The 26,709-nt window shown below is 45.0% G+C and overlaps 1 protein-coding gene across 2 annotated transcripts in view; it reads left to right on the forward strand.

Moving 5' to 3' along the window:
• Positions 1-6,829: 6,829 nt before the first annotated feature.
• sqlea (squalene epoxidase a) overlaps positions 6,830-26,709 on the forward strand; it is a 34,645-nt gene continuing 14,765 nt past the window's right edge. Inside the window, exons 1-6 of one of the 2 annotated variants that reach the window (XM_078216813.1) lie at positions 6,830-6,905; positions 12,251-12,755; positions 17,391-17,646; positions 21,224-21,404; positions 22,578-22,674; positions 25,856-25,969. In XM_078216813.1, coding sequence (XP_078072939.1) covers positions 12,480-12,755; positions 17,391-17,646; positions 21,224-21,404; positions 22,578-22,674; positions 25,856-25,969 — 924 coding nt within the window. In that variant the 5' untranslated portion in view covers positions 6,830-6,905; positions 12,251-12,479. Of the gene's footprint in view, positions 6,906-11,823; positions 11,969-12,250; positions 12,756-17,390; positions 17,647-21,223; positions 21,405-22,577; positions 22,675-25,855; positions 25,970-26,709 lie in introns of those variants that run through there. The other variant, XM_078216812.1, reaches the window with a different exon arrangement.

Consider the following 26,709-nt stretch of genomic DNA (forward strand, 5'->3'; position numbering starts at 1 on the left):
GGGGCATGCACTTAAGGTGAGAGGGGGAAAGTTCAAAGGAGATGTGAGGGACATGTTTTTAAACACTGAGAGTGATGGATGTCTGGAACGCACTGCCAGGGGTGGTGGTAGAGGTAGATACGATAGGAGTGTATAAGGGGCTTTTAGATAGGCACATGAATATACAAGGAATAGAGGAATATTGGCCAAGGGCAGGTAGAAGGGTTTAGTTTGATTTGGCGTCATGTTCAGCACAACATTGTGGGCCGAAGGGCCTGTTCCTGTGTTGTACTGTTCAATGGTGACCAACAATGGCAAGAGCAACAGTACCAACCATCGGCTGGTCACAGACCTGTAGCTGCACAGGAGAGTGGGAATCAGCAGAGGGGTGCAGCCTGTGAAAAACAGGGTCCACGAGCAAAAGCTCAGTTTGCTTGATATGTCTGAACAGCGATGTCTCAGGGTGCCACATCAGATGGTGCCAGACCTCCAAAGCCTCCGAGAAGAAGATATGCTGCCCGCATATCATGCACGACCAGTGGCTGCCATTTCCCTCACTGTTTTGCTTCAGAGCCTTCCAGCGCTCTGCTTGCAGGCATTTCCAGTTTGGCCATTGTACAAAGGCACAAGACATGTGCTGGTGGGTTGTTTACCAGAATTGACAAGTATGTCAGCTTTTGGCCTGCACCAACACCAGTCAGACTGAGCAGGCAGTTCTGGCTAGTTTCACAAAGGTGCAGGGCACCACCAATGGCATGGAGATGATAATCCAGGTATCCCAGGACAACCAGGAGTGTTTGTCAACAGCAAGGCCTTCCATCCCATCAATGCACAGTTGGTGTACAGCCACATAATTTTGATTTGATTTATTATTGTCACATGTGGGTGGCACAGTGGTTAGCACTGCTGCCTCACAGCGCCAGGGACTTGGGTTCGATTCCCAGCTTGAGTCACTGTCCTGTGTGGAGTCTGCACATCCTCCCCGTGTCTGCGGGGGTTTCCTCTAGGTGCTCCGGTTTCTTCCCACAGTGCGAAAGACATGCTGCTTAGGTGCAATGGCCATGCCAAATTCTCCCTCGGTGTACCCGAACGGGCCCCGGAGTGTGGCGAGAAGGGGATTTTCACAGTAACTTCATTGCAGTGTTAATGTAAGCCTACTCGTGACACAAGTAATAAATTATTTATTAGTTAAAATTAGTTAAAATAAATAAAATAAAATAAATGTATTGGTATACAGTGAAAAGTTTTGTTTCTTGTGCGCTATACAGACAAAGCATACCGTTCATAAAGTACACAGGGGAAAAGGAAAGGAGAGGGAGCAGAATATAGTGTTACAGTCACAGCTAGGATGTAGAGAAAGATCAACTTAACATAAAGATTTTAATGTAGGTGTGGGCAGGATTCCCAGCGTAGGTTACTGCCATGATGGCCCGGTTCTGCGGTAGCTCAAGCTGCCTGATCTCTTTGGGCCCAATGGCAGACTTAAGAGATGGCTGCTCATTGATAAGGGATAGTCACTGCACTCTTACCTTGTGACACCCATCAAAAACCCAATCACGGAAGCCCAATAGTGCCATATGAACACCACATCACAACTAGATGAGTTCTTGAACAAGTCATTGGCAGAAGGTTTCTAGTGCTTCAACTGACCTGGAGGCAGTTTTCAATATGTACCAGTCAGGGTCTGAGAGTAGACACGCTTTGCTGTGCTCGGCACAACATCTAGGAAGCAAGGTAAGAAGGAGCAAAGTGCAGGTTCCCCTCAGATTATTTGAAGGGAAGGTTGAAAAAGAATCGGAGCAGGATGATGAGGTTTAAGTTTAAAGTTTATTTATTAGTGTCATAATAAATGACACGAATAAATGTGTCATTAACATTGCAATGAAGTTACTGTGAAAATCTCCAAGTCACCACACTCTGGCGCCCGTTCAGGTACACTGAGGGAGAATTTAGCATGGCCAATGCACCTAACCAGCACGTCTTTCAGACTGTGGGAGGAACCCGGAGCACCCAGAGGAAACCCACGCAGAGACAGGAGAACATCTCCGCACAGACAGTGACCCAAGCTGGGAATCGAGCCCAGATACCTGGCGCTGTGAGGCAGCAGTGCTAACCACTATGCCATCGTGCTGCTCCCATCAATATGCTCTCAGCTGCTGACATTGCTACCTGGATGCCGGGGATGCCCTTATGAACACAAGACTCGATGGGCTGAATGGCCTCTTTCTGTACTGTAGGGTTTCTATGAAATTTCTATGAAAGATTCACTTAGGTTTCACCAGTGGATCCACATCACCAGAAAATACAATGGCCGCTCTTCCCACTTTCAACCCCCCCCTCGTACAACTAACACAAAACAATTAGGTAAGCAATCAGCCATCACCATGAGCATGTCCTCATCCTACTGCACAGTGGAAGGCCCTGTGGGAGATAAAAGAGACATATATGAGTCTTAGTGAAGTAATATTACAAGTTATCATTATGAAGATCATATTTTGTAGTTGAAACCAAGTCAACATAACCAAGTGCCATTGGACATTTGGATGCCTTCATTTAACATTGTCACCCAGCAGCTGGGAGTTCACTGTCTCCCCATATCCAATTGCCAGTGACGCTGAAATTCCACTTTTCCTCAGTGTCTCCTCCTCTGAGGTTGTGACCTACAGAGGGCCCCCTCCAGTTCCCTGCTTCTCCAACATGTTCTGTGGCGTCTTCTGCAAGGAGGTTATAGGGTCTGTTCATCTGTTAGAATAGACACAGGCAAAACTGGTATGAAGTGGAACTCCTTTTATTGAGCATAATTTAAAATTAGCATTTGCAGAAAGCGAAAGAGACTGATTTACTGGAGAGAAGAGAGAAAGAGAGGGTCCAAAAGTTGGTCCCGATACAGACTCGATCCAAAACTCGCACAGGACTCAACTGAATTAAACAGATGGCTGTTACCACAATATATGAGTTCTTACCTGTGTTATGAAATTACCAAGTACAAGCAGTGTCTATAACTTTCAAAAACAATTTGCAGTTGTGACCGTTCTTATGAAAAGAACCATTTCTGCTAACATTGCATCTTCAAATGCAGTTAATTTCTAAGCTCATCCCAGAATTCGCAGCTGAGTTTTAGAATGTGGCCAAGTTAGCTTTAAAGCTTAGCACAGTTAGTTACACCGGCAGAAATACCTTAAAATGAAGTCTTTTAACTGAAGCAAACCATACAAAGGATCCCATAATTGTGATGGACAGACCAATGAGTGAGTGTAATGGCAAGTGTTCATCCAATGGAAGGACTGCATTCGGTGAGGGTGGCTATGAGGGAGAGGCACAAGGATGAAGATGAGTCGGGGTAATGGAGAGAAGATGGAGATATGAAGAAGTGCCTTAAATGGAGAGGATGGGTGTATCTGCAAAGTAATTGGATGGGGGGAGTGGTGGAGTAGGCTTGACAGAGTGAGCGGGTGGGGTGATGAACACATCAGGATTTAAATGAATGTATCATTGTTCTCACCCTTACTCATTGACTTGGATCACTAAACCGTTCCCTACACTGAGTCCAGAAGGGTGGCGCCACACTCCTGCTGCTGGCCTCCTCTACACACTTCAAGCAGGCCTCCATGATCTCCGCTGCAGGCTTCTTCCTCTCACTGCGAGGGACCGGTATCTTTCTTCTACTCCTCACCGGCCCCAGCAGCACATCCAGGGAGGCAGCAGGAGAATCATAGAGTACAGAAAGAGGCCATTTGGCCCATCGAATCTGTACCGATGATAATCCCATCCAGGCCCTATTCCCGTAAACCTCATTCACCCTGCAAATCCCCCTGAAACTAGGGTCAATTTAGCATGGCCAATCAACCTAACCCACACATCTTTGGACTGTGGGAGGAAACCCAGAGCATCCGGAGGAAACCCATGCAGACACGGGGAAAACATGCAAACTCCACACAGACAGTGACCCGAGGCTGGAATTGAACCTGGATCCCTGACACTGTGAGGCAGGAGTGCTAACCACTGTGCCACCGTGCTGCGCCGTAACATGAGCCACAGCCTTTGCTTCTCTGGTGTCCATTCTGACATTTGCCTCCGTCCTGTTCCCAACTCCAAACTCCTTCCACTTGCTTCTTGTCCCTTGGATCGCATCACGTGGATCCTCATCATTCCCGCTGCCTGGATTGAAAAGCTGCCAACAGATATATGGAACTTACTTCCAAGTTTCTCTCACACCATCGAACGTGACCATCACCCCTCCCAACTTGTCACAAACTTAGGATCAGGGCCATCATTTCTGCCATGTGTAATTCCATGATTTGAGCAGTGTAATGTCTAAAGATGTGCGCGATAGGTTGATTGGCCAGGTTAAAAATTGCCCCTTAGAGTCCTGGGATGCGTAGATTAGAGGGATTAGCGGGTAAATATGTGGGGGTAGGGCCTGGGTGGGATTGTGGTCGGTGCAGACTTGATGGGCCGAATGGCCTCCTTCTGCACTGTAGGGTTTCTATGATTTCTATGATTATTGTATGCTATGTATAACAATGCCAATTATTCTAAATATTAACTTTATTTTTGTAGCTATGCACAAAATTGGAACCAGTTTAGAGACTATTATCCCTCCATATTATTTTAAATGTATTAATTATATTTTCACGTTGAGAGCTATTAATAACATGTGCACTACATTTTTCTAAATGTCCTCATTGTTCCTTCTGTCTCGTTCCCATCATTTAAGGGAACGTGTCCCAGCACAAACATGTGTAACACAATAAAATATTGAAGAGAATGGGAGGTCAGATGAACAGAGGGAGAGTTGTAATGCAGAATGAGAAGGATCGCCCATTAAAGGGGCCACACTTCCACGTGTGGAAGTGTGGCTCCTTTAATGGGTGATCCTTCGCAGGCCACATGACCAAGCTGGAACCAATGGAGAGTGAGCGTGCTAACCTGGGCCTATTGGGAGCGAGGGCGCTTGGAGTCAGGGCGATGTTAGGAGTAAACCTGTATCGTTGTGCTGTTAAATGCTTCATTTATCTAGTCCTTCTCAATCGATAAATCCAAGTTTGTTACTTGCCACATTGAGCCACCTTGAGTTACTACACTCAACACATCTCAGCGTCTGTGTCTTGTGAATTATTCGGTTTGCCCATTTGTGAAAATAAAAGCCGAAGTTCCTTGTTTACAAACCTAAACCCCGTCTGTGATGAATTCTCACTGGTTTATTCGGTCCCACGTGTAGAGGGCAAACACTATAGAGGCAATCAAGAAATTTCCTGTGCTTCCCCAGAGCGGCTCCTGATTTTTCTAAAGGTTTACTGGGAAAAAGAGATTAAGCCGCATCTGCAACCTTCACAGGTTGAATGGTATCTCGCAGTATAATCCTGCATGTATTTTCAGGTAAGATAAACAAAATACTGCGTGTGGTGAACCATAGATGGTTACCACTATGGGTACTGAACCATAGATGGTTATCGCTATGGGTACTTGTACATATGTTACTCTTGTTACTGTTGGGGTTAGGGTTGGGGTGTTCCACCTGTTGGCATTGTTCTGTGGTACACTCCGGTTGGCTCCGCCTTCCTATAGGAGTATAAAGGTCACTGCACTTCCTAGTGACCCTTTAGTCTGGGATTGTATTGTTAAGCAGTAAGCTCCATTCTTGTTGCTAATAAAAGCCTTTATTTCCCGGGTACGATCCAGTCTCCCGAGTGAATTAATCGCGCATCACTGCGGATGCTGGAATCTGAAACAAGAAGAGAGGATGCTGGAAAAACTCAAGCAAGTCTGGCACCATCTACCAGGAGGGTTTTGTGCCCATGGAGCCCTCATCAGAACGGAAAGGAGGGAGAATGTAGAAACTGCAACAAAAAGTAGCAACTTTAAGAACAAAAGACAGGTGGCCTGGTGTGTGACGGGGGAAGGGGTGTTTTGCATTGAGAAAATACATGTATGGGATGTTAAAAATAAAGAGAAGAAAGGTGGGGTTTAAGATGGAGGAGAAATCTAAAGTTACTGAAATCATCACTGAGTCCTGAGGGCTGCAACATGCCCAACCGGAAAATATATTTTCAAGTGTTCGATTTGTTTTCGGACATCCATCTATTTGTATTTCATTCAGGACCATAAGTCGACAGTATCAGTTAAAATTTTTTAAATGTTTTTTGTCAGGTGCTCACAATTGTTCTGAGCACAACTTTCAACCTTTTTTAAAGTTAAAGTTTATTTATTTATCACAAGTAGGCTTACATTAACACTGCAATGAAGTTACTGTGAAAATCCCCTCATTGCTGCACTCCAGCACCTGTTTCTGGTACACTGAGGGAGAATTTAGCATGGCCAATGCACCTAACCAGCACGTCTTTCGGACTGTGGGAGGAAACCGGAGCCCCCGGGGGAAACCCACGCAGACATGTGACCTGGTGTGTGACAGGGGAAGGGGTGTTTTGCATTGAGGAAATACATGTGATGCACTATCAATTACGACACGAAGACTCCAGTGAGTGAGGGAAACTAATAGGCTTTTATTCACAGAGAACAGGAGCACACCCTTGTAGCTGACCTGGTCTAGACTGAGGCGAGGAGGAGGGACCATCACCTTTATACCCCACTCTGGGTGGAAAGGGAGGAGTCTCAGGTGGAAAGGGAGGAGTCTCGGGCCAGGTGCAGCATGGGTGTGTCCAGGCATATACATGTAGTAACAGTGGTTCACCACAACATGTATGGGATGTTAAAGATAAAGAGAAGAAAGGTGGGGTTTAAGATCAAGGAGAAAGATCAAAATCTAAAGTTACTGAAATCATCGCTGAGAACATGCAAACTCCACACAGAGAGTGACCCAAGCTGGGAATCGAACCTGGGTCCCTGGCACTATGAGGCAGCAGTGCTAATCACTGTGCCACCATGCCATCCCACAGCAACCTTATCAAGTCAGCGAGCAAACAAGTGTAAGTGAAAATACCAACTCAATTTTCCAACAGGTCCCTAGGCCTACTGAGACTGATTGTAGAGGCCTACATATAGAATATTTGACTATAGCAAATTATAGCTCGTGCTTACACTTTGCTGTCTTTGAAAATGGTTCTATTTTACAATTCTCAGTCTTGTTTTCAAATCCACCCATGTCCGAGCCAGCTTCCCTACTGCACCCACCCATTCCTTTAGGGAAGGAAATCAGCTGTCCTCACCTAATCTGGCCTACACCTGACTCCAGATCCACAGCAATGTGGTTAACTCTCAAATGCCCTCTGAAATGGAAGGCAGTTAGGGATGGGCAATAAATGCTGGACCCATCCAGCGATGCCCACATTCCTGTAAATAAAAATAAATTTGGCCTCCCCCACATGCACAATTTTAGTTGCCTCACCACTGGCGGCTATGCCTTCAGCTGCCTGGGCTGTAAGTTTTGGAATTCTCTCCCTAAGCCTCTCTGTCTCTTGCTCCTTTTCTATGTCTCTCTTTGAAACTAATGTCCTCGACCAAGGCCGTGATTTTCCAGTCCTGCCAGCAACAGACATTGTCGTCGGGGGAGGTGCAGGAGGAGAGAGGATAGAAAATTGTTGATCATTTTTCACCTGTATACGGGGTGGCACACAGTTCTAGCTCACCACCATCTCTCTCGACTCCTCCACTGTCCGTCATCCTGTTTGCCCAGCGTTCAAAACATGATGAGCAGACTTTCCAGCACTAAATTATTGGGAAGGCCGAAGCCATTGTTTTCTGCCCCCAGTACAAACTCCATTCTCTAAACACCAACTCCATCTCGCTCCCTCGGAAGTATTCTGATGTTAACCAGACATTTTGCAAACTTGGTGTCCTGAGGTGAGCTTCTGACAACATATTTGTGTGGTCGCTAAGACCACCTATTTCTACCTCCGTAATATCTGTTCTGCCTCAGCTTATCCACTGTTGAAACCCTATCTTTGTAATCTCCACCAGTCCCCTAACCCTCTGAGATATGAGCATTCTAACCTCTTGTGCATCCTAATTTTCATTGCTGGTGGCCTTGCTTTCGGCTGCCAAGACCCTAAGTTCTAGAATACCCTTTCTAAATTTCACTACTCCTCTTCCATTCTTCCAAACACTTTTTAAAGTTTACTTCTTTAATGGAACTTTTGATCCTTTTCTATGATCTCAACTTAAGTGATTCAGTATCAAATTTTGTTTAATAATGTTCCTTTGAAGCACATTAGGACGTTTAACTATGTTTAAGGTGATATATAAATGCAAGTTGTTGTTGTGTGTGCCACCATAGATTCTGCACTCAATATCCCCAATATTGATGATAGGCGCAAAGGGTCGGGAGAGGATGAAAATGATCAGGAGACATGTGAGACCGTGGGAATGGAGGTCCTGCCCAATTCAAAGGTAGGACCTCATTATTATTTCTACACTTCCATTTCCCACCAGACAGCTCTACAATTGGAAGATGGGTTGGATGGCTGGTGGGAAGGCCAGCAGCAGTAGGTGGCAGCTTGTGACCCTTGGTGATGTCCATGGCAAGAGGGAGTGTGGAGGGAAAGGATGAATATCAATACTGGCTAGGATATGGGGGTGATACAACTATAATCATGCCATAGAGTGGATATCAGTGCTTGGGGGAGGGGAAGCCTGCAATTGTGGCAATGGGGAGAGAAGCTCCTATTGAAGGCGTAGAGGGGAAAGGCTGAAGGCTTCCTAGAAGGGGCAAGGTTGGGTGACCACTCCTGCTCCATCAGGCCCTCAAGGTGCGCTGTGAAAATACTGATTCTTTTGATTCAGCAGCTCTGGCCTTAGGTTTCCCAGGCCCTGGGACCCCAAATAGCTACTATTAAAATTGAGGCAGTGTCAGGAAGGTAGGAAAAGGCAGACACTGGGTGCAGAGGGGAAGGTGTCACACATTTGGATGCAGAGGTCTTGGCTGCACAGGCATGGGTGGCAAACAATGGGTGTAGAGTGGAGGGTGAAAGACAATGGCTGGGTATTATGGCTACCCATGAGGGGGTTTGGCAGATAAAGGGGGAGTAACATTGGTGCGCTATGCCATGGGCACTGTTCCCAATTTCTACCCACCTCCTCCCACCCCCACTGAAATTTACAACTTAAGGTCCCGTTCCCCCCCCTCCCCCCACTTCCCTCCCCCCCGCTTGCTGCCATGGGTAAAATCTTTGTGCAGGGAGGCAGGTGCCAAGTCTGCAGCCTGGTGATCCGCTTGGGCTGGCAGTAAGCAGATGGTGGGAGTGTGGGGGAGGGGGAAGGGAATACTTCCTTTACTGGTACCCTGTACCCATTGGAGGCCCCACAAAGCTCTTACCACCCCTTCATTTTCCCTCCTCTGCTACCCTGAGCACACTGACACTTTGGCCCTCTTGTCACGGCCTACCATCCTGGCGCAGCTCAAGCTGATTAATGGCCATGCCAAATTGCCTTTAGTGTCCAAAGATGTGGTGGTTAGATGGATTAGCCATTGTAAAATGTGTGGGGTTACAGGGATAGGGTAGAGGGAGTGCCTGGGTTGGATGCTCTTTCGGAGAGTCAGTGCAGACCCGATGGGCCAAATAGCCTCTTAGTGCACTGTAGGGATTCTATGGTTGTTTGGCCAACAGCTGTTAAATGGCTGAGAGGCGAGCTGGCAAAGCGGGTGCAGACTCGCCCCCAATTTGACACAAGATTAAGCTGGATCCTCACCTCCAGCATAAAGTCAGGTCCACTAAGTGTGCGGGAGAGAGTGTGACACAATGAGTGCAGCGGGGAGAGTGGCACACATGTTGCAAGCAATGCAGGAAGGAGTGACACATTGGCCTCAACATTAACTCCTTCTCGATATTTTGGCAGGGGGCTGGCAGAGGGCGTTATCAATGAGAAAACAGGGAACACAATCCCAAAGCATCACTGAAGGTTAACATGCAGGTGCAGCAGGAAATTAGGAAGGCTAAAAGTATGCTAACCTTTATCGCAAGATGGTTTGGGTAATAGGAGCAGTGAAGTCTTGTTTCAATTGTATGGAACCTTGATTAGACAGCACCTGGAGTACTGAGTGCAGTTTTGCTCTGCTTACCTTAGGAAGGATATTATTGCCATATAGGAAGCGTGACAAAGGTTCACCAGACTTGTTCCTGGGATGGCAGGACTGTCCAATTGTTAAAGTAAAAGTTTATTTATTCATCACAAATAGACTTACATTAACACTGCAATGAAGTTACTGTGAAAATCCCCTAGTCGCCACACTCCGGCGCCTGTTCGGGTACACTGAGGGAGAATTTAGCATGACCATTTGATTTGATTTGATTTATTATTGTCACATGTATTAATATACAGTGAAAAATATTGTTTCTTGCACGCTATACAGAGCATACTGTACATAGAGAAGGAAAGGAGAGAGTGCAGAATGTAGTGTTACAGTCATAGCTAGGGAACAATCAACTTAGTGTGAGGTAGGCCTATTCCAAAGTTTTATTGCAGCAAGGAAGAAGCTGTTCTTGAGTTGGTTGCTTCGTGACCTCAGACTTTTGTATCTTTTTCCAAACGGAAGAAGGTGGAAGAGAGAATGTCCGGGGTGCGTGGGGTCCTTAATTATGCTGGCTGCTTTGTCGAGGCAGCGGGAAGTGTAGACAAAGTCAATAGATGGGAGGCTGGTTTGTGGCCATAGGGGAGAAGGAAAGGATAGAACAGTATAGAAGAACAGTATAGAACAGTACAGCACAGAACAGGCCCTTCGGCCCACGATGTTGTGCCGAGCTTTATCTGAAACCAAGATCAAGGTATCCCACTCCCTATCATCCTGGTGCGCTCCATGTGCCTATCCAATAACCGCTTAAATGTTCCTAAAGTGTCTGACTCCACTATCACTGCAGGCAGTCCATTCCCCAACCACTCTCTGCGTAAAGAACCTACCTCTGATATCCTTCCTATATCTCCCACCACGAACCCTATAGTTATGCCCCCTGGTAATAGCTCCATCCAACCGAGGAAATAGTCTTTGAACGTTCACTCTATCTATCCCCTTCATCATTTTATAAACCTCTATTAAGTCTCCCCTCAGCCTCCTCCGCTTCAGAGAGAACAGCCCTAGCTCCCTCAACCTTTCCTCACAAGACCTACCCTCCAAACCAGGCAGCATCCTGGTAAATCTCCTCTGCACTCTTTCCAGCGCTTCCACATCCTTCTTATAGTGAGGTGACCAGAACTGCACACAATATTCCAAATGTGGTCTCACCAAGGTCCTGTACAGTTGCAGCATAACCCCACGGCTCTTAAACTCCAACCCCCTGTTAATAAAAGCTAACACACTATAGGCCTTCTTCACAGCTCTATCCACTTGAGTGGCGACCTTTAGAGATCTGTGGATATGGACCCCAAGATCTCTCTGTTCCTCCACAGTCTTCAGAACCCTACCTTTGACCCTGTAATCCACATTTAAATTAGTCCTACCAAAATGAATCACCTCACCCTTGGCAAGTTCCTTCTTCAGCAGGATAGGGTGCAGCATATAGCATTGCAGTTACAGATAGGGTTGGAGGGGAAAGATTGGCTTAATATGGGAAAGGGCAGAATGAGCTACTGGTGTTCCTCACTGACTGTTGTGCTGCTGTATATTGGGAGCAGGGTTTGTGGAGCTGGTTTGAATGGGACCTGGGGATGAGGAGGATGCTGCTGCTGATGCTGATGTTGCCGCTTCCCCCTTTGTGACATCACATCGTGCTAGGAGACGGGAGAAGCGGGGCTCCCTCGCGCCGCCCTCCCATTGGCCAGCCTCCCGATAGCGTGAGCTCTGCTCACCCGCACGCCGCCCGCTGATTGGCCGCGGACGCGGAAGAGGGGGCGGGGACAGTCACTCGCTACTTCATTCACATCTTTTGTTACATCCCCCCCAGCTTGGCTGGCTCCAGCTGATCCCGCGGCACAGGGAGCAAGGACTCCTGTACCAGTCAATGCAGCATCAGCAAGCCCGGCACACTCACCTTGCTCATTCGGGGAAAGACATTCCTGGGGGGGTGGGGGAAAAATACAATGCAACTGACACAAAGAACAGGTTACTGCAAATGATTTCTGCTTTAAAATGTTCATCCTGATGTAACGGCTACGATGTCCCAGTCGATGATTTCGATTATGCTTAATGATATTTATTTCATAAAAGATAATCAGAGGATATTTTTACAAAGAGTAATTCTGTAACAAATAATAAGTCAGAGATTGCTGACAGACCTGGACTGAGCAAAGTTCAGAGATTTATCTTGATAGGATTATTGTTGAACTGTGAAAGAATTGCATTTGTCCTGTATATCTGGATTATGTTTCTCTTTTCCTCCCGCAGTGACCAGTCGAGGATAAAGCTGACAGACGATCAGATACAGACTAGAAAAATCAAAGTGACCGCTTCTGAAGACCTAGGTGAAGGAATGTGCTAAGAAATTGGTCAGAACAGAATTCAATTTTATGTTTATGCTGTAGGTTTGCTTCGAGAAAAATACCCATTTGGACTTTTCTGGAACATTTGCTGACGTTCAGTTAAATTTGAGGGGGTGAGATCCGGTTCTAATAAAATGTGGACTTTCCTGGGAATTGCGACTTTTACCTATGTCTATAAGAAGTGCGATGACTTACTGAGCGTGAGCTACGCTAACAAGGAGGTGCTCGGGGCATTCTTGATCTTTTTCTCCCTAGGGTTGATCCTGTCCTATCGATACAGGTACGGTCAAGGGAAAGGCAAAAAGCAACCTTCGGACCTGGGGTTCATCTCCCAGCTCCTCTCAGCCCTGCCCTTGGCAAGTTCCTTCTTCAGCAGGCTGACAGAATCGAGCAATACTGAGCAAGACAAGGTAGGCACAGAACACCCAGTGTTCTTATTACAAGGAGGGGGTGGGGGGCAGGAATTATTATTGATGTGGTACATTATTATTATCAATTGTGTCGCCATTGCTAAAATACGTTCTAAAATTCCGACTAAAACTATTGTAGCTCTTAATTTAATAACCAATTGCTGTCCAATACGTTGGTATGGAAAACCATTTTAATTTAATTCTGAAACCAATCCCCCTCCCCCCTCAATAAATGTGAACTTGACAGAAATAAATGTGTTTGGGGAAATTTAATTTTGATGTCCTCTCTATCTGGTGTGGCCTTTGAAAGATGAAAATGACTTGAAAGAATGGTAGTGTGCTCGCAAAGTTCGAAGAACAGTTTAAAAACAGGATAACGTTTGGAATGGAAAATCATTAAAAATAATATATCGTGTTCATCAGAGCGAGTGGAGAATGAGCCTTAAGATTATTTATCTAGATATTTTATCTAGAAATCTTTTAGGTTAATCTGGCCAAAGATACAAATGTTTAAACTGGATTTGGCATAATATTTTTTGTAATGACCAGAATGTTGGGTTTATTTATCCATTGGTAACAAACAGGGGCTCAGACATGATAGTTGAATTTACTGCGGCCTTGTTAATTATTAATTGATATTCAGAGGCAGCAATTAACTGGCAACTGAGACCAATGACAGTTTAGTGTTGAGTCAGGGGAGCTGAGATAAATATGAACGCATTATTATTTTAATGCAGTATTGTATATATTTAATTTCATGTTTATGTTGAATTATAACACTGTGTTACAAAGTGGATTAAAGCATAACAACTTGCATTTATATAGCTTTTTTAAACTGTAAAATAGGCCACAAAGTGCTTCATAAATGAGGGGAAAGAAGAGGTAAAAGGGGGGGATTGTTTGCATTGTCAGAGAAAGATTGATCAAAGAGAGGTTTGGAGGAGATTTATTTATTTTTTAAAAAAGAGTGATGAAGGAAGTGAAGATTTCTTGATTATTTTAAGAGAAAAAAAATGCAATGTGGGGTTGGGGGGGGGGGGGGGGGGAGGGGGGAGGAGAGAGAGGAGGAGTACAGACCAGGTGGGGAAGAGAGACAGCAAAGAGATAACAGGCCAGAAAGCCCTGACTATCACTGGACAGGTGAAGGGGATGCAACCCAGAAACAAATTATTCTTTTGCCAAATTGGAAACTGCTAGCCAGGATTTTGACTGTGCTCAAAAGCGTAGTGATGACATTAGAGCCTTAAAACAATGGGCAGACGGATGATCTTTCTGGAAGGGGTTAAAGTTGAGATAATGTTCATGTGGGCAGAGCTCTCACCAATAGAATCATTTATGAGGGCGATAAACATCACCGAAGCATTCTGTCATTTTATACTGTGTACCGCTTGTGGGAATGATACTCCTCTTGTGGAATGTAACAACAGCACATCTTTGTTCACATTTCAACTTGCACAAAATGGAGTACTGCCTGAGTCTGAATGCTTCTCACATCGCACTGGGAATCATCAGCATGGGTATGCTACAATACATTTCTGTCCGCATACCAGCTTGCATGAAATAAGCAAGGCTGCATTGCAGAGAGTTTAATCTGAGCCACACAAAACCCCAGTTTTTATGTGGTCACCTCTGAAATATAAAGAATATTTTAAATATTCGTTAAAAGTTTTCAGTGTTAAATAGTGATTTTATTTTTAATCTCTCTCTTAAATGTCTCTCTTCCTCTTCTCAAGTTGTTGTCTCATGTTGGATAAAAAGATTAAAGATTTACATTGACATACTATATTTCCTCAGTTCCCTCCCTGTCTCCCTGTCAAAGTGCTTCGCAGCCAATGAAGCAGTTTTAAACTGTAGCCACTGTCGTAATGCAAGAAAAGTGGTGACCAATTTGTGCACAGCAAGCTCCCACAAAAGGCAAAACACTAAATGATTTGTAATCTATTTTGGTGACGTTGATTGAGGGTTAAATATTGGCATGGACACCAAGGAGGACTCCTCAACCATTCTGTGCCACTGGATCTCCTGCGTCCACCTGAGAGAGTGGATAGGGCCTCGGTTTAATAGAATAGATTCCCTACAGTGCAGAAGGCAGCCATTCGGTCCATCGAGTCTGCACCGACCACAATCCCACAGGCCCTGTTCCCGCAACCCTCATATTTTCCCTGCTAATCCCTCTGATACTAGGATTAATTTAGCATGACCAATCAACCTAACCCGCGCATCTTTGGACTGTGGGAGAAAACTGGAGCACCCCGGAGGAAACCCACGCAGAGACGGGGAGAATGTGCAAACTCCACACAGACAATCACCTAAGGCTGGAATTGAACCTGGGTCCCTGGCACTGTGAGGCAGCAGTGCTAACTACTGTGCCACCCAAATATTCCATCTACAGGATGGCAGGCACCTCTGACAGTGCAGCACTCCCTCAGTATTGCACTGAAGTGTCAGGCTCGATTTTGTTTTTGGACTCAAGTTGCTAGGGTGGGGCATGAACCCATAATCTTCTGACACAGTGACCAGTGGCTACAATTGGCATGACAACCACCGGCCCTTTCTGCCACACCTTTGCCAGGCTACGACTGCCATTACAAATGTCAGCCCTTCTGCCATACCTGTGTTAAGTAGCCATTCATCAGAATGTGGGTTTACAAAGTGAGAGCCAACTTATTTAACCTTGGGGAGGAATCACAGCTGAACCTGATCCTCTTCTCAAGTGATTTGTGAACATTTGTGCTTACTAGCAGGAGCCATGGATAGTGATGGGGAACAATAAATATAAATTTCTCCTCCCCCTAGCTTCGGGAAACTAAGACACACTCAATTCACTCGAGCTAAGTTAATTCAGCACAGACTGTAGTTTGGGATTTTCCCATTCTTTAGGTTCCTGTACAGTGCATTTATAATCTGAATTGTTGCCGGGTCCCCAATGACTTTTAAAAGTTTAAAGTTTATTTATTAGTGTCACAAGTAGGCTTACATTAACACTGCAATGAAGTTACTGTGAAAATACCCTAGTTGCCACACTCTGGCGCCTGTTCGGGTACACTGAGGGAGAATTTAGCATGGCCAACCACTACGTCTTTCAGACTGTGGGAGGAAGCCCACGCAGACACGGGGAGAACATGCAGGCTCCGCACAGACAGTGACACAAGCCGGGAATCGAACCCGGGACCCTGGCGCTGTGAGGCAGCAGTGCTAACCACTGTGCCATCATGCTGCATTTCAAAGATAATTAAGATGAAATAGTCAATTGAGGTAGCAAGTGCACAGGGCCACAGAGAGGGCAGTAAGTTTTTGATCCCCGTTGCGAGGTTTACAATCTGATCTGGATAATGGCACCTACCAAAAAACGGAAAGTATTTTCTGAAAACTTAAGAAACATAGCTGCAACTCGATGTGATACCATTGTTTTAATTTTGAGGGACAACACTGAGTGATAGGATAGCAGAATGCTTTACCAACACATTGTAATACAAGGCGATGGGCATAACTCGTAATTCCCTACACAGACAGTCTCGAGTTTTGGCCGCAACTTTGATAACAATGGTTTTGGAGAAGGCATCAGTAACATTTTACTTCATGGGACATTTTACTGAGTGAAAGGCACAATATAAATGCAAGTTGTTGTTGTCACAGCTTCTGTGAATGGGGCAATTGTGAAATACCTCACGAGCTTCCTCCTAAATTCTGGCCACAACTGTAGAGAAACCACCAAGAGAAATGGGGTAACTGGTAATTTTTAGCCTTTATGCCGTTTCTCTGGTGTTTTGTTACATGATGTGGAGATGCCGGCGTTGGACTGGGGTAAACACAGTAAGAAGTCTCACAACACCAGGTTAAAGTCCAACAGGTTTATTTGGTACCAAAAGCCACTAGCTTTCAGAGCGCTTGCAGCTCCTTCGTCAGGTGAGTGGGAGTTCTGTTCACAAACAGGGCATATAAAGACACAAACTCAATTTACAAAATAATAGTTGGAATGCGAGTCTTTACAGGTAATCAAGTCTCAAAGGTACAGACAATGTGAGTGGAGAGAGCGTTAAGCACAGTTTAAAGAGATGTGTATTGTCTCCAGACAGGACAGTTAGTGAGATTTTGGAAGCCCAGGCAAGTCGTGGGGGTTACAGATAGTGTGACATGAACCCAAGATCCCGGTTGAGGCCATCCTCATGTGTGCGGAACTTGGCTATCAGTCTCTGCTCAGCGACTCTGTGCTGTTGTGTGTCGTGAAGGCTGCCTCGGAGAACGCTAACCCGAAGATCAGAGGCCGAATGGCCGTGACCGCTGAAGTGTTCCCCAACAGGAAGAGAACACTCTTGCCTTACTTGAGACTTGAGACTTGATTACCTGTAAAGACTCGCATTCCAACCATTATTTTGTAAATTGAGTTTGTGTCTTTATATGCCCTGTTTGTGAACAGAACTCCCACTCACCTGACGAAGGAGCAGCAAGCGCTCCGAAAGCTCGTGGCTTTTGCTACCAAATAAGCCTGTTGGACTTTAACCTGGTGTTGTGAAACTTCTTCCTGTGTCTCTGTTACAGCCAAAGATGCAGCAAGAAATTAGGAGAAAGCCCTGTGGAATTTCAAGAACAGTAGATAAGATTTATAGATTTCTCATTCCTTCTGTCTTGGTGCAGCCCAAGAAAAGGAAGATCAGTTTCTCAGAGTCTGTTCAGACAGAAAACTCCTCTGGCGCCAGGACTTCTTCCCAATCTGACCCAGAGGTCATCATTGTGGGCTCTGGGGTCCTGGGCTCTGCATTGGCTGCTGTCCTAGCGAGGGATGGAAGGAACGTGACAGTGATCGAGAGAGACCTGAAGGAACCAGACAGAATCGTCGGAGAGTTGTTACAGCCCGGGGGATATCGTGCACTGAAAGAGCTTGGCCTTGAAGGTACAAAAAAAGGCATTCAGGACTAATGTTGCATTAACCTGGAATGGTAATCAGTCATCAAATCCTGGTCCGGTGGCAAAGTGGTTATGCTGGTCTTGATTAATAAGTGGATCAGGGGTTATGGGGAAAAGGCAGGAGAATGGGGATGAGAAAAATATCAGCCATGATTGAATGGTGGGGCAGACTCGATGGGCTGAATGGCCTAATTCTGCTCCTATGTCAGATGGTCTTATGGTCAATGAACAATCTAAGAGGTTTAGACTCATAATCCAGTCTCACCTCAGCTATTGGGGAATTTCAATTGAGTTAATTTAATACATCTGGAATAAAAAGGTTGATATCAGTAACGGTGAGCAGGCACTTACTATTGTAAGAATGGCTCAGTCATGCTCTTTAGGGAAGGGAACCTGACTTCCTTCATCTGTCTGGCCTGCGTGTGTCTCCAAACCCACAGCTGTGTGGTTGACCATTAAATTTCCACTGAAATGGCATAATAAGCCACTCAATTGTATCAAAGACTGCCACAGTGGTTCAGGCAAGGCAGCTTATCACCTTGTCAATGGCAACTAGGATTGGACAACTAATGCTGGTTTTGCCAATGTTGCATTCATCCCATGAATTAATACCTAAAAGAAAACTAAACCAATAGGGTAGTGGAACATTTCGCTCTGAAAAGAATAATGATTTGAACACTTAATATTCTTTGCCTCTTTAAAAGTCAAGACATTTGAGGCGCTGTTAAAATTTCAAGTTAAAAATAAAATTCTGGAGATGGAGAGTGGGTTGATCAGCATGCCTGGAGAAGGTTGGTTAACAGTAATCCTTGTGACGCATTAGAAACAAAACATTAATCCACCTTTCTATCAGATGTTGATTCATCTACTCTGAATGCCACCTGTTTCCAGTTTTGTAGAGATTGAGTATTCATTTCTTTCCTTTACAAATATAGGACAAAGAATAGAACATGAGAACGGACAACAAAAAACAGAAAGTGGTCCGTCCAGAGCTGATGAAGTCTATGTGCGTTAGCAACCAGATTATACAATCTCCTGGGAACACCCCCGCAACTCCAGCAACCCCCCCCCCCCCCCCGCCCCACCACTTTCACTTACCTAACACAGCTAATGTCTTTGGGAAGTGAACACCCTGCAAGTATCCACAATGGAATCATAGAGGTTTACAGAATGGAAACAGGCCCTTCAGCCCAACTTGCCCATGCCACCCCTTTTTCTTTTCACTACAAAGCTAGACCCAATTGCCCACGTTTGGCCCATATCCCCTCTGTACCCATCTTACCCATGTAACTGTCTAAATAAATGCTTTTTGAAAGACAAATTGTACCCGCCTCTACTACTATCTCTGGCAGCTCATTCCAGACACTCACCACCCTCTGTGTGAAAAAATTGTCCCTCTGGACCCTTTTGTATCTATCCCCTCTCACCTTAAACCTATGCCCTCTAGTTTTAGACTCTGTTACCATTGAGAAAAGATGTTGACTATCTACCTTATCTATGCCCCTCATTATTTTATAGACCTCTATAAGTTCACCCCTAAGTCTCCTATGCTCCAGGGAAAAAAGTCCCAGTCTATCCAGCCTCTCCTTATAACTCAAACCACCAAGTCCCGGTCGCCTCCTAGTAAATCTTTTCTGCACTCTTTCTAGTTTAATAATATCCTTTCTATAATAGGGTGACCAGAACTGTACACAGTATTCCAAGTGTGGCCTTACCAATGTCTTGTACAACTTCAACAAAATATCCCAACTCCTGGATTCAATATTCTGACCAATGAAACCAAGCATGCTTTCTTCACCACTCTGTCCACCTGTGACTCCACTTTCAAGGAGCTATGAACATGTACCCCTCGATCTCTTTGTTCTGTAACTCTCCCCAACGCCCTACCATTAACTGAGTAAGTGTCAGTAGGGACCATTGCCAGTGAAGCAAAAAAAAAATCCTACCACTGACTCCACAAACTGTGCCTGCAGCAGAGCTCCTGAGTTGGTGCACCATGGCACTTCGGTCGAGATCTAAACACCTGCCTTCCCCCCACACCTATCTGGGACTGCTATAGTTTTACAGAAAGATAAAGGTCAGAATTCTCTGGTCTCGCATGTCCTGCTATCATTGCCAGCGAGGATGGAGAATGTGGCGTTCAGCCAAATCTCCACTCACAGCAGCGGGACTGGAGAATCCCAGGCATGGGCGAGGTCGGAGAATTCCAGCCAGTGTTTAGACTCTGCAAGGTAGGATGAATTAGGTAAAAAGTATGTGGGCTCAGTCCATTGTTATCCTACAATCTCTTGTTATTTTAGCTGGAAATAAACTAAAGCAATTTTTAAAAATGTAAACCTGTTCAGAAAATACAAAGATGTTGAAATATAAGAACATAAGAAAACGTTGATAAAGGAGACCAGTCAGCAGCCTCCCCCCCCCCCCCCCCCCCCCCCACCACCACCACCGCCGTCCCACCACCACCCTGCCAGCCACATCCTGTCACCATAAGACATCAGAGCAGAATTAGGCCATTCGGCCCATCAAGTCTGCTCCGCCATTCAATCATGGCTAATATGATTCTCAACCCCATTCTCCTGCCTTCTCCCCATTACCCTTGATCTCTTTATTGATCATGAATCTATCTATCTCTGTCTTGAAGCTACTCAATGACGTGGCCTCCACAGCCCTCTGTGGCAATGAGTTTCACAGATTCACCACCCTCTGGCTGAAGAAATTCCTCCTCATCTCAGTTTTAAAGGAGTGTCCCTTCACTCTGACGCTGTGCCCTCGAGTTCTAGTCTCTCCCACTAGTGGATACATCATCTCCACGTCCAATCTATCTAGGCCTCTCAGTACTCTGTAAGCTTCAATTAGATCCCCCCCCCCCCAGCCTTCTAAACTCCATCAAGTATAGACCTAGACTCCTCAACCGCTCCTCATATGACAAACCCTTCATTCCTGGGATCATTCTTGTGAACCTCCTCTGCATCCCCCACCCCCAGGCCAGCATATCCTTCCTTAGGTATAGGGCCCAAAACTGCTCACAATATTCCAAATGGGGTCTGACCAGAGCCTTATACAGCCTCAGCAGTACATCCATGCCAGGCTCTACTGTATTATCATGGCTTCGACCTAACTCAATCCAGTATTCCCGACAAAGGTGATTGAAAAATCAGAAACAGCAAATTCCATATACTCTTGTCACATAATGAATTATTTTGGCGAATGTTCCCTTAACTAACCTGTGCCTAAATCAATGACTTGTAAATTCAATCCATTGCCTGTCAGAGTTCATGTCACACATGAATCAACAAAAGGTCTAGACTCCTTTGAGATGTGCCCATCTGAATCAATGTCCTCCAGTTCCAAAACTACCATTTTAGCCAGAACAAAACCTATGCTGCCTCTTGTGGTTGCACCATTTTAGCAGCTTGAACAATGCTGCTTCTCAATTGTCCTTTCTCCGGTAGAAAAGTAAACGGTTTCTTCAACAAAGGTTTTAAGTTTTGGAATTATCCTCGACATTCTTCCCTCTAACGTTCTACACTTTGTGTGCTTTGCTCTCTTCTCTCCTCAACAAGGTGCCGTTGAAGGTCTTGATGCCCACATCATAAATGGTTATATCATACATGACTTGGAGAGCAAGACAGAGGTGGAAATCCCTTATCCTCTGGATGAAAACAGTCAAGTACAATATGGGACAGCATTTCATCATGGACGGTTTATCATGGGTCTCAGAAACGCAGCTAAAGCAGAACCCAAGTAAGCATTCCCCGTTGAACCATCATTAGTATAGAATGTCTCCAAATTTTATTGTATCAATCGTTAGGACCAATCAGTTTCAAAGAAAATGTACACACTTTCCAAGCTGGGCTTTGAATGTTTCATTGGAACATCCATGATGAGTGTAGACGGGGGTTTTTCTCTCAAGGCTATGTATTGCTACTTAAGCTAATACAGAGACTCACGGAATGCAGTGTACTGATTTTTAAAACGTGACTTTATTTAACCAAGCAATTGAATGGGAGAATGATATGAGGAAACCCTGCACTACAGGTATAGAATGCAGGCAGCCCAATATCACTCTGAAGAACAATGTCCCTATGAAGGCATATATGGAATTATACATTTCCAAAATCATGTTGCCCACCTTTCTGGTGGGCATTATCCAGTAAACATTAATACAAATCAGTCAATAATCACCCCGTCATTAACTCCAGCCAAAAACAATACATATCCTGACCTCATGGGATTTCATTTGTCATTAGTTACGGACGTTATCTTCCTTCTGTTGCCCAACATGGGACACTGGACAGTGAAATGGGGGAATGATCCCCACTGAATTGAACCCATGTGACTCTCGTCCGACCCTGAGCATTACTTATGTCCACTCACCACCTGCGTTATCAACTCAGAGTTGTATGACTCTATTCATAAAGCTGGCATTGGCATTGTTCCCGACCACTGCTGATAACATAACTGCTCCGCAGTGGACCTTTTGTTTCTTACTTCTCCCACCAGGGCCTGATGTATTTTGTCATTGACTGAAGTTTCACAAAATGTCACTAGAAGCAAAACACATCCATCTTATAAATTCAAAATACATGTTTTAAATGAGAAATATTTGTTAATCATACAAGAGTTGTCTTCTATGGCAACAACCCTGGTTTATGTCCCATAGTCCAAGATCATTCATTCCAAAGTCAGTATTGTGTTAGTGTTCTTAAATCCATGATTATGTGTTCTTTAGCCCAATTAGCCCCCCTACATCAACGAGATACAATATTAAGCAGAGACTGAGAAATCCTGGAGATAATCCGTAGCAATTTCAACATTTTGTGCAGCTTTATGTAAGAATGCAGTGATTCTAATTTATCTTGGTGAATCTTGATTTAGACAGAAGAATAAACTAATTTCCCCATTGTTGTACTCTAGTGTAAGGTTCATCGAAGGAACCGTGACACACCTACTGGAAGAAGACGGTAAAGTTACAGGAGTTCAGTACAGAGAGAAAGAAAGTGGAGATGTGAAGGTTTGTAAAAAATACCTTACAAACTATTCATCTGAAGTGACATTGTACAATTAAACAACACAATGGACCACAGTGCTGGAGCCCCATCACTTTTTTTCCAGTTTGAAAGAAGAATCCCAATTCAGAGGAGTAGGAAGTGTTGTGCGTTGCACCCTGTGCTTTTTGGGTGGGAGATTGGGTGCAATGCTGACAAATTTAGCCATGGGATGACTCATGCCCAATCTGTGCACACATTTGGGCTACTCCTAAATTGAGTCTCATTATAAGATTTATTACCAATTCGTTGGAGAAGATTTCAGGCTTCTTCATGTTGCTTCAGTTGCTAGTCAAAGGTATGTCCTCTGGGGCCCACAGGAGCAGGGAAGCTCCCCTTACCCTGAAGTTGTCACATTAAGCACCAGCCAACCACCCCCCCCCCCAACATCCCGCCCCACCCGCCATCCCCCATCCTCCACCCCCCCGCCACACCCCCCCCCCCCCCCCCCTGTGGAAGCACAGCAGGAAACTGGCAAATCTCACACAAAATCTTAGCGAGGGCTTATTTTGGACTCACCTTGGACAGGGCAGAGCTGGGCCAGAAAATAAATCTCTACCCCGAGTAGGCCAGATCCGGAGACTCAGTGGGCATAAGTTTTATTTAAAGTTTAAGTTTATTTATTAGTGTCACAAGTAGGCTTACATTAACACCGTAATGAAGTTACTGTGAAAATTCCCCAGTCACCACACTCCGGCGCCTGTTAAGGTACACTGAGGGAGAATTTAGCACGGCCAATGCACATCTTTTGGACTGAGAGAGGAAACCGGAGAACCCAGAGGAAACCCACGCAGACATAGGGAAAATGTGCAGACTCCACACAGACAGTGACCCAAGCCGGGAATCGAAGCTGCATCCCTGGCACTGGGAGGCAACGGTGCTAACCACTGTGCCACCCTATTTGGCTGTCCCAACATACGGTGTAGTTTCTAACCTCGGTAATGCCTTCTCCACCGTGTGACCCAGCCTGATCGACTGGAGGCTGAGCCTCCACAAGCAGGGAGCCAATCTCTGATGGTCACAGCAGCAGGTATATTTGTGCCAGGGATGGAGGGGCAGGAGTTGTGGATCAATAGCAATTGGGGGATGAGGGGTGATTGACCAGGGGTGGGTAGGAAGAGGGTGGTCGATAGTGAGGGCTGCTGAACCTGAAGAGAAGATCAGGGTATGGTGATGCTGAAGGGATCTGATGGCTGAAAGGGGAGGTGGTTGAAGGCCTTGGAGGTTATCAGGGCCAGGGGTGGAGGGGAGGGTGAGGAATCGGAGGCCTCAGGTTGGCAGATAGAACACAGGTGGTGAAATTGGGGCATGAGTTGGGAGAATCAAAGTCTTCGGGTGAGGGGAAGGTGGGGGACTCTTGAGTCCTTGGTAGGGTGGAGAGTTCAGGACCTGGTGATAGTAGAGGGATTGGGACCTGGTGGTGTTTGGAAGCTTGGCCTAGTGATAGAGAAGTTGCGGCCTGGCGGGACCCTTGAAGAGAAGGTAGTTGGAGAGTGAGCAATTGTGAAGGATCCTCAGGTGAACATCTGGATCCAGGAGGTGGAAGTAAAGCCATTTAACCTCTGAATCCGCCAAGCTCTCGCCTCGAGTAAGCTGCTAGGTTTCTCAACACTTGGGGGAAACCCAACTGACAACTTTAAAAGTTTAAAATCTGCTTGGATCGGGTGGGTCACTCACCCAACATCTAGCATCAGTTGTTTTGAGATTGTGTTCATGTTATTGTAATGCAAAGATGCTTGGCAGAGCATGGGTTAACATGAGATTGGAGTCCATGGTATGATCTATGGAGTCACCTGGTAAGAAACTTAGAGAGAACACTCTGGAAGCAGCTTACCTACTTGACAGTAACCTGGGATCTGTAAATAGTTAAAGACTAAGAATAAACAGATCATGTTTAAATATATAAGTCTCAGAATCACATCATTGAGACATCTAAAGGAACTATATTACAAAAGTTAAATGGGCAGGTTTGGTTCAGGAAACAAATTTTCAGCTTTAACCCCTGGCCCATTTTAAAGTTAAAATTCTGCCCAGTTAGGGGAGTTTATTCTGAATTGGTTTCACCTGCTTTCACTGGTTAAGTATTATACTGAAATATAATTGATGAACTAAGCATTTTGGAGATAGAAACAAGGTGACCCTTTCAGTTTGATAGCCTTTCACTCAAAGTATTATTCTGAGTTAATGGTGTACAAAATAAGTTAAATCCTTGATTGGTAGATTGAGACATTTAATATCAAGAAACTACCTGTGATACTGATCATACACCTTTGATCAAATATCTTGGAATGTCAGCCAAAGAATTGCCTCGAATGGTATGGAGTGCAGTTAGCATTTCATTACAGGATTTCTACTTAGCTGATTTTACCTTTTTTGCAGTTGATACGGACCCAAGAAAGGTTTTGATGTAAACCTACCTCTGCAATATGCTACATATTGGATGGCACGGTGGCACAGTGGTTAGCACTGCTGCCTCACAACGCCAGGGACCCGGGTTCGATTCCTGGCTTGGGTCACTGTCTGTGTGGGGTCTGCACGTTCTCCCCATGTCTGTGCGGGTTTGCTCCAGTTTCCTTCCACAGTCCAAAAGATGTGCTGGTTAGGTGCATTGGCCATGCTAAATTCTCCCTCAGTGTAGTACCTGAACAGGCGCTGGAGTGTGGTGACTAGGGGATTTTCACAGTAACTTCATTACAGTGTAAGTAATACAGTATATATTTACATTAAATATAATGTAAGCCTACTTGTGACTAATAAATAAACTTTACTGTATTTATGTTCTATTCAGCTGTGGATAAACTGCCTAATTCTCACTCAAACTCACAATTGCAATGCATCAAACCTTTTAAAATGTTCTGGCCATGTACAAAATCCAAGCACCACTTTACAAAACTCTTATTCAGGTATTAAATGACTTCCAGATTATCCTTTATATTTTAATGAATAAATGAAGCTCGTGATGTGAGACTCAGTCGTTCAAGCCGGGAGGATCTCAGATTCGATTCCTGATATGTTCTGAATTTGCGCCGAGCATCAGTGTGGTGTTAAAATGATAGTAAGGCAGTAGCCCTGAAACCTGGCATCTCATCCCGTTGTGAGCTTCACATATTGGAACATAACCAGCCTGAAATATTTTTCTAATTGCAGGAACTCTGTTGTCCATTGACTGTAGTTGCTGATGGACACTTCTCTAAATTCAGGAAAAATCTGGTGAAGAGCAAAGTCAACGTTTCATCGCATTTTGTAGGGTGCATTATGAAGGTAAATCTGTTGAAACATGCATTGCATGTGTATATTGTCTGCATACTGCATCTAGCTTGAAATGCACACAGTTAATTCTGTTTCCGTACGTTTTATTCAGCATCAGCTTCTTAACCTCAATAGCCTTTGGATATATATTCCACTGGTTACCAACGTGTGTGAAAAGGTGGCGCAATTCCAAAATAGGTTTTATACATTGACATTAGTGGCTAGTAGAAAATACCCATTAGCTTCCATCTTCTGCAGCTCAGCAGGATTGTGAGTTGTCATACCGAGAAGGATCTGTGATGAGACCACCTGGTAAATGGGATCGGAGTGCTGCCAGTGGGTATTTATGGGGCTGTGTCTTGCCTTGTCAGTGTTTTTTTTTTACTAAGTCATTATTGTTGTATGGATTAGTAAAACAACTGCTGCAAAATTGCTCCTGAGCATCCTTCCTAAATCCTAAAGATTAGTGCAAATCCTGGAGAAATGGTATAAGAAGCCTTTCTCCAATCTCTCACCAAAGGCAAAGTCTACAGCCCAGAAAATTGACACGTTTTCAAACATAGCTGACTAGCACAATCTTTTCTAATCATTCAAGTTTCTGACCCAAAAACATCACAGCCCGAATTTGGACCAGTGAGCGGGTGGGTGACTCCTCTGCCTGCCTATCACCTCTGCAGCTGGCTTTGGGGTCAAGGCAAGGGGTATTTTCTGGCTACTCTTGGAGTTCTGTTGACCCAGACCCTGCTCAACTG

The sequence above is a fragment of the Mustelus asterias genome, chromosome 7, assembly GCF_964213995.1.
Source record: "Mustelus asterias chromosome 7, sMusAst1.hap1.1, whole genome shotgun sequence".
Taxonomy (NCBI): Eukaryota; Metazoa; Chordata; class Chondrichthyes; order Carcharhiniformes; family Triakidae; genus Mustelus; species Mustelus asterias.